At 36.9% G+C, this 21,464-nt stretch overlaps 2 protein-coding genes across 3 annotated transcripts in view; one reads left to right on the top strand and one right to left on the bottom strand.

The window, feature by feature from the left end:
* LOC129789294 (disintegrin and metalloproteinase domain-containing protein unc-71) overlaps window positions 1–21,464 on the top strand; it is a 260,875-nt gene that overhangs the window by 164,009 nt on the left and 75,402 nt on the right. The window contains exons 3-4 of the mRNA XM_055826003.1: window positions 20,104–20,252; window positions 20,864–20,947. Coding sequence (XP_055681978.1) covers window positions 20,104–20,252; window positions 20,864–20,947 — 233 coding nt within the window. The remainder of the gene's footprint in view (window positions 1–20,103; window positions 20,253–20,863; window positions 20,948–21,464) is intronic.
* On the bottom strand, window positions 6,263–12,355 carry LOC129789287 (uncharacterized). 2 transcript variants are annotated; one of them, XM_055825969.1, is made up of 2 exons: window positions 11,953–12,355; window positions 6,263–11,877 (listed from the first exon to the last, which is right to left on the bottom strand). In XM_055825969.1, exon 2 carries the CDS (start codon window positions 11,818–11,820, stop codon window positions 6,532–6,534), a length of 5,289 nt encoding a protein of 1,762 aa, XP_055681944.1. In that variant the 5' UTR covers window positions 11,821–11,877; window positions 11,953–12,355; the 3' UTR covers window positions 6,263–6,531. The 2 variants fall into 2 exon arrangements, with proteins under 2 accessions (XP_055681944.1, XP_055681943.1); XM_055825968.1 differs by having other exon boundaries at window positions 6,263–11,952; window positions 12,020–12,355.

Below are 21,464 nucleotides of genomic sequence, written 5' to 3'. Positions count from 1 at the left end.
AATTGAAAATAAATTCCATTAACAAGGAAATAACAACTATGTTACGTAAACAATTGAACTGCGCAAATGCATTACAATGAGAATAGGAAAAAAAAAGTTATGGGTGGGTTATGGGTCGGGAGCTTTTTTCTTCCTTTTCTCCCAGAGACAGAGTGGTAGCAATTCTATCATACGCGGAATCGTAGAGAATATTTTAATGAAATTCAATGGATCCACCCATCCATGGAGAATGTAGCGTAAAATGCCACAATTAAATATTAATATCAACATTGTAGTGTTGGTACAATGCAGAAAAATCGGTGTCATAAAATAACACCCCTTGCAATATGCGGTCATTTCTTAATTCGTAATATAAAAGACATTGAAATGACACACTATATATATATATATGAAGCTCATCACGCTCAGCTTTTCAGTGACATCTTCTGTGGCGACTTTATGAGTTATGGCGTTCTTCGAGCGTTCTCATGGGAAGATGAAGTGATGAAAATTGTTTATTTTAACATCCACATCCTTCCGTATCTGCGTAAAGTTTTCTTTGTTATCGCTGAAGAATTTAACATTTTAATTTAAAAATCATGTGCAAAAGTTCGCTAGAGCGAACAAATCCCTCAAATAAAATCATCAATCTTCGTTGGACACGGGAAAAAAGAATCGATTGCATTCTTCATGCACATAAATCGAAACTTGACAACGTTATTACTTATCGGCGTCAACCCATAAATGCGACCAATCTCTCGGTGAGCTGAGAAATTCATAAACACAATTAATCATTTCCGGTTCATGCATCGCATTCACTGGAGAAACTTGTCACGCTTTTCACGCTTATTCACTATTAGACCGCCGGGTGTAATGGAAAAGATCGTTATTTGAAAGAATAACGTCTTTTTTAAAGGCATTTATACATATATACGTATTAGCTAAAAACTCTTTAGAGCTTAATTCATCATTTTAAAAACATTTTAAAAATACTAATTAAAATACATACTTTAGGCAGAAAATGATACATACTAGGGGAGACCGGGGTAAAAAAAGTCATTTTCGAATTTTCTAATGCCAATTTCTCCCAAGTTTTAAATCGGAAAAATCGGAAAAAATTAGGGTGGAAAACCCTATACACATACAATTTTTGACAGTAATTTGGATGTTATCCGATCAGTACTTTATAGGCCAGTAGAATTAGCGGAAAATGACCCCAAACTTTTAAATAAATTCGGCCTAGCCAAATTTTGCACCATTTGATTCATAAAAATATAAGAATTTTTTTAATATTTACCTGCATGCTCTAAAACTTATGCTCATTTCAGAAAATGCGTTTGAAAAATTTTTCATACATTTTTCCATAGAAGCCATCGAAGCCATTGAACGAACATGCGACGTCGCTGAATTTCGTGTTCCGAAAAAGTTTGATTTGACAGTTGAGAATTTTCGAGTAAATATTTTCATTTTTGTGGGGATATTTTTTTGTGAAATAATGTGTGTTTACTTATTATTTCTGCATTATCTCATGTAGGAAGTACTTTTTTTAATCCTCGTTATAATTTGTAGAGTGGAAACTCTAAAAACTATAGTATTTTATGTGGTTTGTGTGAGCAATTTCTTGGAACACCCCAGTGACGTCACTTGTTCGTTCAATGGCTTTGGTGGCTTCTATGGGAAAATGTATGGGAATATTTAAACGTATTTTCTGAAAGGAGCATAAGATTTAGAGCTCTCCAGTAAGTATAAAAAGGTTTCTTATAATTCTCTGAATCGAATAGTGCAAAATTTGGTTAGTCCCGATTTATTTGTAGGTAATTTTACATCTCAGCTGGCCTATTAGGAGTTATTTTAATTGTTATCTTTAATTCAAAAAAATCCCTAAAGTATGAATAATAACGGTGATTTTACATACGTGACCTTTTCTATTTTATGCTAACTTAAAAATTAAATTAGGGATCACTTCTCGCAAAATTACATACCGTACTATTTCGATGTTGAACTGTGAGAGAAAGCTGTACGTATAATATTTTCCATTTCCACCACATCTCTTATTTCTCTAATACTATAACAACAATGTTCTCTGGCGTTATAATGTTTGTATCTATACAGATGTGCCGTACACATAGTGAAAAAGCGACAATTCTCACCAGATGCTATAAACGTGCTATACCATGATCTAATTCTCGTTCTCCCAATTTCATCAACATTTATTGTTCACTTTCACAAAACGATGGTTTTTCTGACTTTGGTAAATATGACAAGATATAAACCCCTATCTAATTTTCGGAAACAACTAAAATCTCATATAGACAAAACAAAGTTATTATACAAAAAAACCTTCATCTCCATTGTTATAATTCACAATTCACAATTTCAGGTCCGCGATCAATCTGATGAGCTGATTGAACTAAAAATAAGTTTTGGGGATTAATTTGAACTCAAACTAATAAGACATTTTTGGTTAAAAAAAACCCAGCTTAATAATTTACGGTTTTTCGTCCTCCTGATCCTGTGAGTCCTTGGGGATGTCCTTTTGTGGTCATAAAATGATCAGAGATTGTAAAGACATAGTCTTGTACTAATTTGGACTCAATATTCATAACATAACTATACAAAATGAAACATTTTCAAAATCGAGCCTTCGGGTCACCATATACATATGTACAAATGCACCTTAAAAAGTTAACTTTATTCGTAAAATCTGCATATTATGGCTTAAAATGTCTTTGATTGAGATTTATAAAACACCACTACGCCTACATATAATTTTTTTTACTGTAGTACAACATTATGTATACCTATGTGCCTATTTTATTGGATTTCTGTTGCGAATTCTAACGCACAAAGTGTATACTAATACCTATAATATATACGAGGAAAGCATCTAAAATTATCTCTGGGCATTAAAATACTGACAGGAAATTCAATTAATTAAAAATTTTAATTTCACTATGCTGTGGTAAAACTTTTCAAAAACTATAAGTTAGAGCAGAGCATACGATAACTAAAACTTTCCTAATAACCTTACAGCAATTTCAACCTCCTTTAGCAGCATGCATACCTACATATACATATATTCGATAATATACATATGCATATCGCTAAATGATTGAAGAGATGAGTCATATTTCTAACAAGAACTGCATAGAATATCGTAAGTTTGAAAAATTCGCAAGAGATCGTTAAATGGATCTCAAAAATCTTCATACTAGATTTCATTACGATCCGTCAAGCTATTTAGGGGGGTGATGATAGTCAAATTAATGTGACCTTATCATGCATTTTTTGATAACACTGTTGCAAAGCAATCTATCATTTCTCAATGAATTTACATGGAATAGAGAGTATAAAACTATTTCCATCCAAGTAATTGATTAATGAAATATTTTCTCTTTAATATTATGAAAGGAGCAGAACTTCAATTTTTCCTAACTTGATACAATATACTCATTCTATCTTGCCACACAGTGTGTACTGATGGAATAAAGAACAAGAGTAATAAAATGTGCTCCATTGAAAGCATAATTCGTCATATTCTTAGAAAATAATTAAATTGGAATACAATTGTGAACGCCAAGGGAATTGAAACGTGATAAAATTTGTGGAAATATTAAAAATAAAATATCTTGAGTCATTATTAATGATGATATTTTGAACATGAGACATAAATTCTTTTATCACATTCAGTCTTCTTTTGGGGCAAATTTCATCACAAACAGCAAACCGATGCGAGAAAGTGTCAGAAGGAAACACCTGACTAATATATACACATCAATGTCAGGTAGTCAGACAACACGTAGATGCCATGAATGATGATTTTACATTGAGTGATGGGAAGATTTCTTGCACACCTTCACAGAGTCCGCGAGTGAGTAAATTGAAAGAAGCTTTCCATGCAGATGAAAGAATACCAACGAATGTGCAATAACAATACAAGAGTCAAATCTCATTTCTACCAGGCGTGAAGAAATAATTTGGCGGGTAAAAATGTAATCTCATTCTGAAATTGCGTTATTTTTTATTCAACAGTTGACAGTGATTAACTACGAATGAAACCAAAGACGTAAGGAATGCTTTTAATTTTTTTGTCATACAAAACTAATTTCAAAGATTTCAGTCATTATTCTGGTTATTAGTTAATAAACTTAAATTACTTTTTCCCAACTGCGTAATCTTCCGTTTCATCCACTACTAAATCATCAGGAAAACGGTAGCACAGATAAATGCGTAAAATTATAAACAACTTTAGCAAATTGAAGCGCTTCCTAAATTGAATTGTGCTTCTCCAGATGGAGCACAAAAGATTAGTGGAACACTTATCTATTTCCCAAGTATGTTTTATTTTCAGCTGAGCCTCCACTCAATTTTACTTATATACATTTATAGCATGTGATAAGGCATGTGAATTGTCGTGTTTTTAAATCGATAAAGATTTAGTTTAATAAATTAAATATCTCTGTAGTTGAGTGTGGTTTTAAAATTTACACATTTTAGGAGCAAGGAGAAAGTTATATTGAATAGAAGTATAAATAAATACCGTTAACGCGAACATGATAAATGGATCTCTTTTACTTTTTCATCTGTTTTCTCGCAGTTGAATACTGACAAAAGTAGAGAATAGCAAGCACCATCTGAACCAAAAAAGAGTATTCATAGGGGTTGGTTGGTTGATGAAAAGGCGTCGTAACTAGGAATGTACCACACAATAGCATAAACACCTCGAGATGTTCTTGTCTTCATGCCCTGTATCCACAGGCCGAAAGCTGCCACAATACATCTTATATAGTAATTAATTTCCATCTTTTTCTCTATACATTACTTTACCATTGTTAACCACTCTCTGTACAACACTCAAGGTTGCACAAAGCAAAGTCCAAATGACCTCATTCCCTTTAGCAGACAACTCCCATAAAAATAAAATACAATCAATAAATAAGTACAACAATCCAATATTTTTGGAGTATGAAATATCAGAAATTAGATACACATTTTATTCTACAGGAATCTTCAGGAGTAGGTATATAACATATGGTTTTCCCTTTTTATTTTATACGCTTCGCGGGGATTTGTTGCGCTTCGCGCAAATTTTAGAGAAAAAAAATTCTGATGGTTTATAAGTAGATTGGGGCCGCTCATCAAACCCAAAAGAAAAAAAAATTGAAAAGAGAAGAAATATTTTTCATACAACATTTCAGGCGCCAAATTCAAAAATTTGCAAAAACTGTATGAAATCTATATGGGGGCTACCTGAAGGGGGGCTTTGGGGGGAAAATGAATACGGCCACTCGAAACCGCTTGATATAAGGAGTCTCTGTACCAAATTTCATCACGATCAGTCAAACGGTGTAGATTTGTATAGCCGAACACGACTGAAGATTACCAACAGACCTTTCTTTATTATATAGATTAACCCTTTCAGGTCCATTGGGTCATACGCTGACCCAAAGGCTCGATTTTGAAAATATTTCATTTTATATAGTTATCTTACGATCTGAAGTTTATGCGTTGTACGATATAGTTATCTATATCTATAATTATTGAGTCCAAATTAGTACAAAACTATGTCATTGCAATCCTTTATCATTTTATGACCACAAAAGAACATCCCCAAAGATTTACAGGATCAGCAAGGACGAAAAACCGAAAATTTTTAAGTTTCAATTTATTGCTAAAAATATCTTATTTGAGCTCAAAGGAACCCATAAAAATTATTTTTAGTTCAATTAGCTTGCTAAATTGACCGCAGACCTGAAAGGGTTAACGTACAAATGCATGTACTTTCATGTACATATATTCAAAGCATTTGATTTTCTCACAAGATATCTTTTACTTTATTACCACAAAACAGTTAAGACTTGCTGACTTATGCACATTTGCGATAAAACGGAAGATAATCCGTATATTGTTCTGCTCGAATTTTCACATATGCACAATTTTCTCACATCCACAACTTGCAATAAAATAAATACTTCCTTTACGAAATTGCCTTGTGTTATTGAGAACGTACCTGCGTACGAGATACGGGATAATTAGTACATTCTCATTATGCTGAATGCATATGTGGTGCCCCAATGCTTCTAACCTGCACAGTAGAATTCCCAAAGAATTAGAATAATCATTGCATACAAACGTCTTGAAGGGGAATCTACCTGCAATATACATAGGTTGATTAATAATACTCCGGGTCGATGCGACCGGCGTGACGGAGCATGCAGGCTGCTGGGACACTTTGATGTTTTCTCTTGCTTTTGAGTCTTTTTGTTGATAAATAAACACTTAATTCAGTTCATAAACACTTCTCTCTATATTTCACTACTACTCTGACACTCTTACTACAAAATTAAATATAAAAATTAAGAAAATACATTGGAAAATTGCTGAGTCACATGTTGTGCTTGATCAGATTTTTGAGGTTATGATGATTCTTCTTTTTTTTCTTCTTCTTTTTCATAAATTCAAATAATTCAAATTTACCCGTCGTTTCATATTCTTCTAACCGATTCCTCACATACTGCCCCCGTTGAGGAATCTCAACAAATCCTTTGACGGCTACTCCACTGGAAGCTTTGCAACCGTGCTGACTATCCTCTTGTCGATACCATCCTTTGTCTTCAGCGTGACTGCTCGTACTACTCCATCCTTCCCTGGATGAACTTCAGTGATGCGTCCCATTTTCCACACCGAAGGTCTCAAATTGTTTTCACGGAGGAGTACAAGATTTCCCACTTCCAGATTTTTGCACTCTTTGTACCATTTGGGCCTCTGCTGAAGGGAAGTGAGATACTCCATTGACCATCGTTTCCAGAATTGCTGAACATGACGTTGCAAAAGTTGCCACCGGCTAAGGCGATTGGGGTTGGACTCTGAGAAGTCCTCAGTTGGCTCCAATGTGAGAGAATGACCCAACCAGAAATGGGCAGGAGTGAGGGGTTCCAAATCTTCAGGATCCAAAGACATGGCGCAAAGTGGGCGTGAGTTCAGACAGGCTTCAATTTTGCATAGTACAGTGCTGAACTCCTCGAATGTGAGGACTTGCTCACCAAGAACTCGTTTGAGGTGTGTTTTGGAGTTTCCGATGCCCCTTTCCCACAAACCCCCAAAGGTAGGCGAGTAGGGTGGGATGAAGTGGAACTGTGTGCCTTGGCTTGACATGTGTTTGCTGACTTTTCCCTGATGAATGCGAATCCCTTTCAGACGTTCCTCTCGAGTGACTCCTGCTGCCCCCACGAAATTGCTGCCATTATCACAGTAGATTGTATGGCAATGTCCACGGCGACTACGGAACCTGTCTAGGGCTTCAATGAACTTCTCTGTGCTGAGGTCACTTACCAACTCCAAATGTACAGCTTTAGTGACCATACATATGAACAGACATATGTATCCCTTCACGATTGGCGCTTTCCGGAGGTAGGATGTACGTATCTGAAACGGCCCAGCAAAGTCGCAGCCGGATTTGTAGAAAGGCCGATTCTCCTGCACTCTCACCGCCGGCAAGTGGCCCATAAGAGGAGTGACAGTCCTGGGTTTCGCCTTCACGCACTTGATGCAATTCTGAGTCACACTCCTAACAAGCTTCCTCAATCCCAAGATGTGATACTTTGTGCTCAGAATTCCCATTGTGAGTTGATTTCCTGCATGTTGATAAGTAGTGTGCGTGAACATAACCAAACTTCGAATGAATGGGTGTTTGCCAGGTAGAAGGATGGGATGCCGAGTCCTCTCTGACACTTGTGCGTTTCCAAGACGACCGAGAACTCGCATAACCCCAAACTCATCCAAAAAGGGTACCAAACGCCGCAAGTTGCTGGAAGAAGGGATGGATTTCCCTTTCTCGAGACATGTGTATTCATCATCAAAGGAATGCTTCTGAATTTGAACAAAAATGCAGTGTGCAGCCCGTGTTTGTTCCAAAACTGTGAGGAATCCCAATTGACGTTCATCCTTTGGCTGCCGCAGATTGTTCCCAAAGCGTTGTAGATAAGCCACCATGCGGACTATTGACAAATAATCCGAATGCTTCTCCATGAGTGCTGTGAGGATAGGATTATCCTCCATCTTTGTGAATAGCTGAACAGTCGATGTCCGCTCCTCGTTTGTCTTTTTCTTAGTGATGATTGCCTTAGCGGGCCATTGATCTTCTCCCCCCTTGAGCCACGCAGGTCCTTGCCACCAAAGTGTATGCTGCATAAACTCCTCCGGGAAAAGACCCCTGGAGATACAATCCGCGGGATTGTCATCTGTAGAAACATGTCGCCATTGCTCCGGTGGAATAATGTCCAGAATGAGACTCGTCCTGTTCGCTACGTAAGTTTTCCACCTACGAGGATCATCGTGAAGCCATTGAAGACAAACCATAGAGTCTGTCCAAGCGTGAACTCGAATTTCGTACTCCGGTAGTGATTCCTTCAGTTTCTCTATCATCTGTGCGAGTACGAGACAACCATTCAATTCGAGTCGTGGAATAGATAGAGGCTTAAGGGGTGCGACGCGAGATTTGGATATGACCAGATTGACTGTTGCTTGTGAATTCTCATCGAGACCCATGGCATAGACAACAGCCCCATAAGCTCGTTCAGAGGCGTCGCAAAAGCCGTGCAATTCAATCACACCTTTCTCAGAGGGAATAATCCGGGGAATCTCCACGTTCTGCAGCAATGGATATTGTGATTGGATTTTCTCGTACTCGGTCACAACTTCTTGAGGGAGTTTGCTTTTCCAATCCAGCCCAAGACTCCAAAAGGTTTGAAATCGCATCTTGAACTTGATTGTGACTGGTGATATGAAACCGAGTGGATCAAATGTTTTTGCTGCAGCTGAGCAATAGTCCCGCATAGTAGATACGGGTGGTGGATCCTTGATTGCCACTGCGAGTATGTCCTTCCCAGTATTCCAGTCCAGCCCAAGGACTGAAATGCATTTCGCTTGTGTAAGTACTTGTTCCGGGGTGATTGCCAACTTATCTTGAGGGATGTCTTCGAGTAGAGCTGGTGAATTTGACGACCACTTCCGGAGCGGGAAACATCCTCGGTTGAGGACCTCTTCAATGTCACGTCGCAGTGCTTTAGCTTCTTCCAATGTGGCAGCACCACACAACAAATCATCCATGTAGAAGCATGACTTGATGGCCTGGGATGCTGCGGGGAATTCGCTCTGATAATCATTTGCTATCTGTTGGAGAACTTTGGTGGCCAGGTATGGCGCGCTAGAGGTGCCATATGTCACCGTCGTCAGTCTGTAAATTAGCAACTTTTTTGATGGATCATCGCGCCAAAAGACACTCAGATAATCCCTATGCTTCTTAGCGATACCAATTTGCCGATACATTTTTACGACGTCGGCAGAGAAAGCGAACTTGTGCATCCTGAAACCCACAAGCAAAGTAAAAAGGTCACTTTGAAGGACAGGACCTACTGCCAGGGTGTCGTTGAAGGACACATTGAGAGGCGGAGTGGGGGCTGATCCATTGAAAACCACCCTGAACTTTGTCGTCTCACTGCTCGGCCTCAAAACTGCTTGGTGTGGCAGCAGATACTTCCCGTGATGAGGTTTCTCAGGTTCATTGGGTGGAACAAGTTCCATGTGACCCAGAGATATATACTCAGACATAAACTCCTTGTAACTTTGATGAAACTCTGGGTTGCGTGAGAAACGCCTTTCCATTGCCTTGAATTGTGCCATTGCTGCCGGCACAGAGTCACCCAAGTCCTCAAGAGAGGATTTGAATGCAAACTCGACAACATACCTTCCTGTCTCGTCACGTGAGTGTGTCTCCTGGAAATGGGATTCACACAGCTGTTCTTCTTCAGTGAGTCTAGGCTTTGCTGGCATCACAGACTCTGTAGCCCAGAACTTCTTCAGTGAATCGTTGAGATCAAGTTCAGTGTGGAAAGAATTGAATGAGTGAGCTTGTGCTGAAACTTGTCCTGTGGCTATCCAGCCGAAGATTGTGAGCTTAGCTATAGGCTCACCAACATTTCCCCTGATGATTTCACCCATTTCAATCTGTCCAGCGTATTCTGCGCCAAGGATGATATCCACCTTGCTTGGTGTCTTGAAGTGTGGGTCAGCCATTTGTAGCGATTCCAAATGAGACCATTTCATCGCTGTGAGTGAAACTGACGGAAGTTCAGATGTCACCTTCAGCATGACATAAGCTTGTACGTTGATCTTGTTGTTTTCATTGTAGGTAGAGCTCAATTCCATGTTGATCACTCCACGTGTATGTCCGACTGTTACCGCACCAGCGCCCGTAACAGGGATTCGAGCAGGTTGCCTCGGGAGAGACAAGCGCTGTGCACAATCTTCCGTAATCATAGTGCATTCTCCTCCTCCATCGATCAGTACCCGACATTTCCTCTTGACTCCATAGACGTCCTTGATGTACACGAGTGCTGTAGGAAGCAGAGCTCGTTGTGGAAGAAATGACTGGTGTCCCATAAAGACTTGATTCCCGCCAGCTGTGGGAGCGGCAGGTTGAGAAGGAGCTTGTGTTTGCGGCACAGTAGGAGGCCCTGACTGTGTCGCCGAAGTTTGAGGCTTTTGAGCCACATCAGGAGGCATGTGGAGCAAAGTGTGATGAGGCTTTTGACATTCACGACATCTTGATTTCGACATACATTTCTTTGAGGAATGATTGCTGCGAAGGCAATTGTAGCAAAGACTGGATTTTGTCACGAGTCTCCTTCTCTCATCCAGAGAAAGAGCTTTGAACTGATCACATTGGTATAGCGCATGATCAGCTCCACATTTGTAGCATTGACTCACTTCAGTGTGGTGAGACTTGATGATCCCTTTGGCAGGTTTTCCGGTAGTTTCAGGTTGCTTGGGCTTCTTGGGCTCAAGGTTGACAGCCGCTCGCTCCAAAACATCCGTTGATTTGTCCATGAACTCAAAGAATTCTTCCACTGTCGGAATGCTCTCTGAATCACGGGTTTCCTCCCACTTCGTGCGGAACTTCTCGTGCATGTTTTGTTTCATTAGGTAGATCATCCACACATCCAATGAGAGGCATTCTTCACCAAGTGCTTTCATACTATCGACGATTTGTCTGTACTTCCTGCTGGCCTGCAAGAGGTCAGCAGCATTGTCCACCTTTTGCTTCGATTGTGTCATAAATTCGTCGATGAAAGCGTTCATCAAGTGTCCTTTCTTTTCGTATCTCTTGGAGAGGCGTGCCCATGTTGGTTCGTAATTGTCATCAGATATTGGCACATGTGAGATGTACTCAGCCGCACATCCAGTCAATGACAATTTAAGATATTGCATCTTCTCGTTAGGCTTCAGTTCATTGTTGCAATGAATTGCGCTTTGGAATGCGTCCCTAAACCGAGGCCATTCTGTATAACGACCGTCAAAGCTTGGGAGCGACAATTGTGGCAGCTTGGTACGTCCACCACCATTGGAGGATGAGGAGCCCATCCGTTGAAACTCCAGCATCTTTTGCATAATGTTCGTCTGATTGCTCAGAGCTTTCTTGATGTCATCTTGGTCAGCGTACGAAACACTGTCATCTTGAGATTGTTGAGGTTCATCGTAGAGAGATTCACCTGCTTTGATTTTGATTTCCATGCATCGCTCGTAGAACGATGTGGCTTCCTTGTCTTCCTTTTCGAAGAGCTTTACATCATGTTGTGTGAGATCCTCCAATTGCTCCTGAATTGGGAAGAATCGGTCTTGAAGGTCTTGTACTTGAGTGATCATTGACTTCGCCAGGGCATGCGAGATTGGTTGTTGCGCCAGTTTGGATTCAAGGACAGTGAGTGATCGCTTGAGGTTCCCTCGTTCCCTATGGAGAGTCTTCTTCTTGGTTACTTCGGGTGTTGCTGATGGTTCTGTCATTGTGCTGCAGTTCGTGTTGTTTCTCGAAGGACCAGAATTATGTTATTGAGAACGTACCTGCGTACGAGATACGGGATAATTAGTACATTCTCATTATGCTGAATGCATATGTGGTGCCCCAATGCTTCTAACCTGCACAGTAGAATTCCCAAAGAATTAGAATAATCATTGCATACAAACGTCTTGAAGGGGAATCTACCTGCAATATACATAGGTTGATTAATAATACTCCGGGTCGATGCGACCGGCGTGACGGAGCATGCAGGCTGCTGGGACACTTTGATGTTTTCTCTTGCTTTTGAGTCTTTTTGTTGATAAATAAACACTTAATTCAGTTCATAAACACTTCTCTCTATATTTCACTACTACTCTGACACTCTTACTACAAAATTAAATATAAAAATTAAGAAAATACATTGGAAAATTGCTGAGTCACATGTTGTGCTTGATCAGATTTTTGAGGTTATGATGATTCTTCTTTTTTTTCTTCTTCTTTTTCATAAATTCAAATAATTCAAATTTACCCGTCGTTTCATATTCTTCTAACCGATTCCTCACACCTTGTGAAAGTTATTTCTCAAATACCTGTGAAAACTTATATGGCAATCGTATTCTTTAAATTCCAATTTGTTTGGTAATATACATAAAAAAATATCGATTAACACAAAAAAATTCTAACATTGATTATATAGGTTGGTAAGTAAATATGCATATCTTTGTGTTCGGAATATTTTATACTACAAAATTGTTAGATAGGCACCACTAGGCCCTTAATTATAATACTTAAAATGAGAGTTCTTCTGCAACATTTTGTCCCTTATTTGGTTTATTTACCTCAGTTGTCCCTCTACGAGGCAAAAAAGACTATTTTTCCACCACCATTTTCGTAATGTAGGAAGTCCAAAAAGTGCTTATACTAGGTTTGATCCGGATCTGAGGTGGTCGATTTTTCGGAAAATTACAATTCTTGGTGTCAGAAAGTCGAACACCAACTATAATTAAAGAACAGAAATAAGCAATACTATTAACAGACATGTGAGCGTTTAATACATATACTAACGCAAAGTTAATACTCTTACACCTCTTACATTATAAATAAAATTTATTTATCCCCTGCCTTAAAGACAGAGGTAAATAAGTATAGAAAGAAAAAAATAATATTCAGATGGACAGAAAATACGCATTTTCCCTCACGTTATTATCGCACAATCGCTCTCTTGAAGCTCTCACGGAATGTGTTTTGAATTTTGATTTAAATCATGTCAAAACCACAATCACATCACTCGTAATGACTATGCGTGGGTGATGGCATTTGTGTACATTATATCGCCATCATCCTGCTGCAAAACCTTATATATACATATATGTACAGTACATATATCGACGCTCCCGAAGATTATGGACCATACCCCTGTGTTAAAAGATAGGAATATGTTTCATGATCTTCGGACACGTCGATATATGTATGTATATATATAATTATTTGTCCCATCTGTTAAATTGAACTGTTCTACGGAGATACAACACCTAAAACCAACAATTGTATCTATATTTATGTTTTGTCAATTTTTTAAATACGTAACCGTGAAAGATATTTAACGTAAACCGTTTAATATAAGTGAGAGGTATCCAAAGAGTTTGTTGGTAAATATGTACTTAAAAATGTATCTATGTAACGTCTCTCTATAGAGATTCTTAACCATAAATATTTTCTTAAACAAGTTTAACTTAATTATATTTACAATCAAATAGTACACAACAAACTAGACACTACAAAATATTATTTTGACTTGTGGACGCTTTGGAAGCACTCAAAGTTCTTATAGAGTAGGTAATAGCGAAATTCCCAAGCCAATTATTATCTGATGAACTCTCTATGGATTAAAGACTATCCAGAAGACTTTACTCTATCCTCATATTTTTTTCGAAGGCCATAGAAAGAAAATGGGACCTTAGGAATGGGAACAATTATAGAATTTTTTATACATAATTGTTTTCTGTCTCACAGTATTAGAAGAAGGTAGCTTTTTCACCATTCTTCCTTTTACCAATTTTCAGTTTAACCATTTCTATATTTCTCTCTGAGTTAAGCTCTCCAATTTTCCTGGGAGCTCACTCTAACAGTATGGGAATAACTTTACTGTACTTTGACGTCAAGGAATTGAGTTTGTTGAAAGTTTTCTCGATATTCGATGCGAAGAAAGAGGATATCCTCTTGGGACAGAGATAAAATGACATAAATTGGACAAAACATATTTTTTAAATAAATAATATGAATATCGTGAAAAAAAAACAGGTAACGAAAAATCAATTTCACAATAAATAATATGTACTTCTCGATATGCTATATAGATTACTTTCATGTGTGTAAGAAGACTTGTAATAAGAGAACCGCATTTTTTTTAACGTTCTGAGTGGAAAATTATTTTAATTAATTCATCAATAACGATATTAGTACCTAATTTATTAAGATATTAAGATTAAATGTCATCAATGTCATACCACAGCAGAAACTACGGTAAAAACTTCAGCTTTACATTCAAATTTAATGTACAAAAAATATTTTAAATATTTCTTTATTATTATATTCACTTGATACATGCAACACAAACACAGAAAAATATGCTTTTTTTTAATATCAATTGTTTATATTGATGTAGTAAAGTATGGTATATAAAGTAATTGCGTCCAATATTTGACATAAATTAAATTCCAAATCTTATATATCTTATATCTTAAAGCTGAAAAGTTTGTTTGTTTGTGGCACATGAACTCCTCCGAAACCGCTGGGCCGATCTTGATGAAATTTGGTATGGAGGTAGAGGGGGTCAATACGAGTTGCAAGCGCTATATGGGATTCCGCCCCTTCCCCCCTTTATAGAGCCCCCACAGAAAAAAATGATTTTTTCCCATTTTTCTACCTGCTGAAGGGTCAGATAACGGGAATTTTTATTTTAAAAATTTTTCGGGGTACCGTATTATTCATCCCCCCTACTAATATACGCCCCCCTTTTATAGCTTAAAATGGTGTTAGCTCACACGTGATTGGGGACTCGGGTTGACTAGTAGATTGATAAAACGGAATGTGAATGGTAAACTTAGACGAGGTCATGCGAACATGTGGAAATTACTTGATTTATAAAAGAAAAATGGATTTCTGTTCTTTAAGAAAATGATTTTATTAGGGAAATTTATTTCCATTGCGTGTTAACCTGATGAACATGAATTAATAATGAGGCAGTATCAGCTTTGGCTTTATTATTTATAGGTATGTGTAGTAATAATAGCGATTCACACTTCACAAATCAACGGCAAATGACCCATTGACAGAGATAAGAAACAAGTATTATAAATTGGCTAATCTTTTGTCGTGAATATATTGATATACCTACAGTTTATACCCCCAGAATGGGGTATAAATTAATGTTGAGTTAAAGCAATCTAATATAAGTGATTGATGACCAAATAATTATTATTTTGTTTTTTAAAACTGAGAATTCCATCGATATCAGATGTATCATAACCATGTAAAGTAAATAGGTAGGTATACAAAATACTTACATTAGTACATTATACAAAAAACTCTTTTTTTATTCTCTCAAATCAATTATTTATACATTTTTACTTTATTTAACTTTAAAATAAGAACTGTCTTAGAACATTAAACTTATATAAACATACCTACTTCAAAAAGAACATTGAAATATTCATGAAAAATGTTACGGCTTCTCTTTGTTTTGATGGTCAGAAAATGATGAATTTTTCACTTGAAGCTTTTTATTTCTAATTTTTTTTCTTCTTTTCTCACAAAATCTTAAATACGATAATAAATTTACATAAATGTGGTAACATAGGTAAAAGTCATAGAAATCAATATACTACATAATTTTGAAGTCATAGCAAGATTAAGCTCCATTTAAGAACTTATAATTTTAAAAGGTAGACAAAATCTGCGTTTTATAAGAAACACTCTAAGTCCTGTGGATTTTGTGACAATCTAAACGCGGATTATAAGGTGGATTGATGGCAATATAAATAGGATGCTTCCACCATCTCTCATGCGTTATTAAATTTTTATTGCCTACTCCCGGCTCATTCCATATCACCCTCATATTGCCATACTTTTCTTTCGTTAGTGCTCTCATCACGAACGTTTCTTTGTCCTGAACTGCTAAATCCCTCTTATAAAATTCTTCTCCAGCTTGTATGTATATAATAAATGCTTACTTTCGTTTTTTCTTTTATGAGAAAAAAGGAAAATTTTCGTGAAGAACGTTTTCATCTGATTGCGCCCTCATTGACACCGTTGACGAGATGTCTAGGAAAAACGCAAAGAATTTCAACTCACATAAAAGAAATTATATTTGTAATTTTATTATCAGAAAATATATTATTGTAGTGTACCTGCATAATACCACGAGATAGAATTTCATGTCTCATGAGACAAACTTATACTTATAGGTACATGTTACAAATTATAAAAATAAAGCTTTCAGAAAGAAAGTGTGTATTTTGATAATTTTCCTTTTCGATATCGGATTCACTGATATGTAAGTTTTAAATGTCAAGCACATGTCCGGTGAAGAAGATACATAGCTTAGAAGTCGATATTCATAAAAAAATGTACTGGTAAGCTGACCAAGCTTACGGGAGCTGTGTTTCTTTCAGTGTACCAATTTTGTGAGAGCAAACTAGAACGCGAATTAATTTAAATACGCGCAAAGTCGGGAAAAGTTGAAAAGTCATACCCTATGAAATGTTTGGAAGGCCATATCTCGAGAACGGATCCATAGATTTTCATAAATTTTTTTTTGTTTGAAAGGTCTTGAAGTCAGCTATAACATATCGAAAAATGAAAAAAATTTATGTCGCCATTTTCGAAAAATTCGAGTACGAAATTTTCGAAAACTTTGTTTTTGACTTTAGCGCCTCTTGCGGTCATTTCTCGAAGTTGCAATGTTCTAGACATTTGTAGGGTTTCTCGAAACCTTTCATTTGCACATAAGTTGATCAAGATCGGACTTGTAGAACCCGAGATATGACATGCCAACTTTGGAAGGCTATATCTCGAGAACGGCGACATAGATTTTCTTCATTTTTGGCATGAAGCTAGATAATATAGTCAGCTATAACTTATCAAAAAATGAAGCAAATCGATAATGGCGTTTTCGAGATATTCATCGAAAACTAATCGAAAATTTTGTTTTTGATTTTTGGCCCTCTAGCGGTCACTTTTGAAACTTCTGATGTTCTAGAGAGTTGTAGGGTTTGTTGAGATCTTTCATTTGACCCCGGGTTGATCAAAATCGGTCAAGCCGTTTTCGAGTTATGGTCGATTTTCGATGAAAAATTGTGGCGGCTATATTGACTAAACGGCTTGACCGATTTTCGAAAATGAGGTATCGTTGGAAAGCTCTTGATGGCCCCTATAACATATCAAAATGTCAGCCCTCTAGCTATAATAGCGGCTGAGATATAGCGAAAACAAAATTTTGAGGTTATTCAAAATGGCGGACGGGGGGATGGGGGGGTGGATTTGACCTCATAATCGGATTTCTTCAGGTCGATATTTAAACTTTGCCGTTTACCGCAAGTCTCTATCTATCACCGTTCTCTTGCAATTTAAGTTTATAATCCGGCCGGACGGCCGGACGGCCGGCCGGCCGGAAAAAATTTTTTTGGCGCATACGTTTTTTGGAATGTGGGGACCCTAATTCGTGCTCATCCCAAGTTTGAGCCCGATCTGACGACTTTCGATTTTGCTCGGTACACAAAAGCTGTGTCTGAAAGAAACACAGCTAAAACATATGTTATTCTATGATGCATGTGATGTAGGTAATTGATAAATATCGCCTAATCGATAAACCAATTACAAATATATAGTTTTGTATAGGTACTTATTTTGCAATTTTCATAGGGTATAGGGGGTATAGGTAAGGCACCATGCGAACCTATGTTTCGTTCCTGCTCACCTATGCTTACTATACCATTTGCTCGATCGCGAATATCGTGAAATTTAGTACAGTCAATTGCCATTAAACAAACCTATTATTTATATATGTTCAGAACCGTCGTTCATTTAGCCTTGTGTTAAAATAATCGCGCACTTTATAAATTAAATTCTAGAGCAGCGCGGCCTTCCGCGTGCCCGTTCACTTTGGAGTCTCTGACCGATCTGACAAGTTTTTTGTCATTGACACAATGTCATGATTTCCAGCCTATTTTTCCTTTGACATTTTGGAACTTTCCAGTGACCACCTCTGGAATTCCTCAAGCCTTCAAATGGCGCCAAATTTGAATTTATTAAGACAATTTGCAATTATTTCAACACCTTGTATAATACATCCATGGATTTTTTTATTTATTCGAGATCTCTCTAAAAGATAATTACTCTGACTTATGTATTTTTGACAAAAGTGATGTGAAATTGGCTTCTTCTCAACACAATGTTTGTTGGAGATTGATGAGGGTCTCCTATCTACCCGTATGCACCCCTTCAAGACCTTCCCAGAAAAATACCCTAATTTTTACCAATATTTTAGGTATTCTTACGATATAATCTTTAAATGAAGCTTCTAATTAATCTATAATTTATCTTGCTCTTTCAAAAATTTTCACGTAGCGCTAAAAATTATCGCGAAGTGTGGTGAGGTAAATTAGATTGAAGCGTTAATTCACATCGTTATATCTAATAAACTGAATGTTTTTCGGTATTTTTTTAGCCACAAAATTCTCTCCAAAAGATTAGATCAGCGTAAGCAAGATTTAATGTAATTTTCATTAAAGGACTTTCACACATTCACCGCATGCACGCCTGTTGTCCACAACTAACAGCAATTCAGATGTCTGCACCTGGTCGAAACTCTTTGTTCTCATTTTACACAAAAAAAATCTTGCCACTGCTGCAGGTGGTGACCGAGCAAAAGAAGAGTGTCATCTGCATTTGGTCAGAAAGGGAACATGGTCAGCATAGAAGGTGGCTTTTCCGGCGCGGGTCCAAAACATGTCTCCACTGTAGTTCGAGGACAAGTTTTGCACCCCCAGTCAGCCACGGAAAAGTTTATTGTTACAAACTTAATGACCAAGTGGGTGAAAATTTAAATTAACCCCTTTGTGTGCATTGTTTGGTCTTCATCATACTTTACAAACTTTAAATTTCAATGCTCGCCTGATAGAAAGAGAAAATGTCGGTACGGGTGGTCTGAAAAGGCAAAAGCTTCTGGTACGCGTGGTAACATCATAGTGGCCGGATGTGAATTGCGAATAAATATACTCTTCCTCAATATAATGATGTACCTAGTGTTTATATGTGAGATACAGGGTGTATAAGTATATACATTATACTATGGTTTCACACGTTCACCATTTTTGAGCGCGGACAACATTTTGGAATCAACGCTTAATTGAAATGTGCCGTTTTTGTCTCAGCTGAACTTTCCTAATTAATTTCACTCTGTCTCTACGTACTAATTAATAAATTTAATGGCATTAAATTGAATATATAAGCAAACGTAGCATATATACACTGTCCTCCATTACCACTATTTAGCATAGGTGTGTTGCCGCGATTACCGCTTCCTTCTCCCTTTACACATTTTCATTTTGTATCTTTACTTTATTACTATCATCCCCTGGATATATGTATATGCCTGGTTACAAGTTGCGAGCCTAATGGTTGGGTATCCAGTGGTAACATATTTTCCTGATTACCGGGCTCAGTTGGTGTCCATTATGGGGGTCACTCTCGACGCCAAAATGAAGGCACAACACACCGCTCTCAGCACATTTGTAGTAATTAAGACAGAGAGAATATAAAACAGCCTAAAATTATTTACAAAATTTAATTTTTAAATAGGTACACACATATTTGTTGTACCTATGTACTTATACATATATTATTTTGCATTGACTTTTGCGTTCTAAGAAACTAATTTATGGTGCAGCTTCACAAAAGAACCTATTTAGCATAACTCGAATTTCGAATTATATAAAACGAGTGAGATAGGTACCCAAAAAGCTTTCCTTTATGGGCATTATATTGTACCTATCTCTCGAAAATAACTTTTTAAGTCATTGGATAGAATATTATTTCAAAGTGGACATAGTTTGGAGAATTTATATTAACTTTACATAATGTATATAAGTATCTACACATATTTAGTAAATCTGTAATTAAAATATTCTAAGCTTGACCCGGGTTCTTATTTGAAAATTTTAATTTCTAAAATAGAAAAAGACTCTATCTAAATAGTTATTAAATATTTGATCTTTTCCTGATTTTAGGTGAGGTGGAGCGATTGCTGAAAGAGTATCGACAAAATCAAGAGCTTGTGGGTCGCATTGGGAGCCACTACTATCAAATAATCTACCCGGTTCAATTACGACATCATGAGAAGATGGGTATCTCAACGCGAGAAGTGGGCGCTTCTAAGGTACGAAATCGTTTACGAAAACGTGATTCTGTAAATACGGTATGTTCATTTCTATCTCTCATTAGCATCCCAATTCATGAAATCTTCTGTTGTACCATCGTATCATAATTTTATTTATTTTTTTCATACATAAGTATTTTTTCATCAAATAATGTCTGAGGTGAACATAAGATTATTTTATGTCAATTATATAAACTATTGGCTTTTTCGTGTGATATGTGAAATTATTTTTTGCATATTTATTGCTAGAAGAATCTGTTTAATCTGTTAGCTTTTGCATGAGAAATAAAAAGCTTAAGCGTGTTGAACATTTTAACGCTCTATAAATTTTTAATAGTCCACCGTGTACTCTTGCAATGAAAATTATGAGTATTTAATTTCTCTGAGTGTTTTTACATTGTTTTATTTTTTAGTTCGTATGGCTTTTAGAGTTCAGAAAAAACTAATGCGATATATGGTCTTTGAATAAAATAATGCTCAGGTAGGAGGAAAACAATTAGTGCTTGCCATGAGGTTCACACTTGTTTCTTCCTGGCTGTTTAGTGTTTGTGTGTATGTAGCTTCCTAAGATCCATTAACAATGCATCCGTTTTTTTTTCGGTCAATTGCAGTTCCCACAGCGAGGTGGTGCTGGAAGTGGAAGCGGCAGTAGTGGCTACGAAGGCACATACCAAGGGAGTCGTGGCAGATCGAGGGTGAGTTATAGCCAAGAGTTTTGTTTGCACTCGAGTTTTATATTAAATAATTGTTAGGAGAAAATAGATTATCGATTCTCGTGCAAAATTTTTGCACTTTACAGTTGATATCCAAAAGGAGGGCGCGAACTTTCGATCTGAATATCGAAGCTTAGATGTCTCGAAGCATCGAAGTATATTTGAAGCACAGCAAGTTTTTAAATGCTTGGATTATTCGAATAATCGAAAAAGATTCGAATAATCGAATAATTTTTTGATATTCGAAGCTTCGAAGCTTTTTGAAATATTCGAAGCTTCGAAGCCTTTTTAGGTATTAACCTTATTGTGATTATTCGAAGCGGATTGACAAGCCGTTTTAAAAAATGCACAATTGACGTTGGCCAAAAGCAATAAGTTCTATCTCGTTTCACAAAATTTTAATCATCGTCCTAATAATGATTTTAGGATTTTTCTTTGAGCATCTTATTTCAGAAAAATTTTATGTTTAACTCTAATTATAAGTTAAGTGATGTACTTT

Source organism: Lutzomyia longipalpis, chromosome 2 (assembly GCF_024334085.1).
Source record: "Lutzomyia longipalpis isolate SR_M1_2022 chromosome 2, ASM2433408v1".
In the NCBI taxonomy this organism is placed as follows: domain Eukaryota; kingdom Metazoa; phylum Arthropoda; class Insecta; order Diptera; family Psychodidae; genus Lutzomyia; species Lutzomyia longipalpis.
The sequence above is the reverse complement of the archived record's forward strand: the minus strand, read 5'-3'. Positions and strand labels throughout refer to the sequence as shown.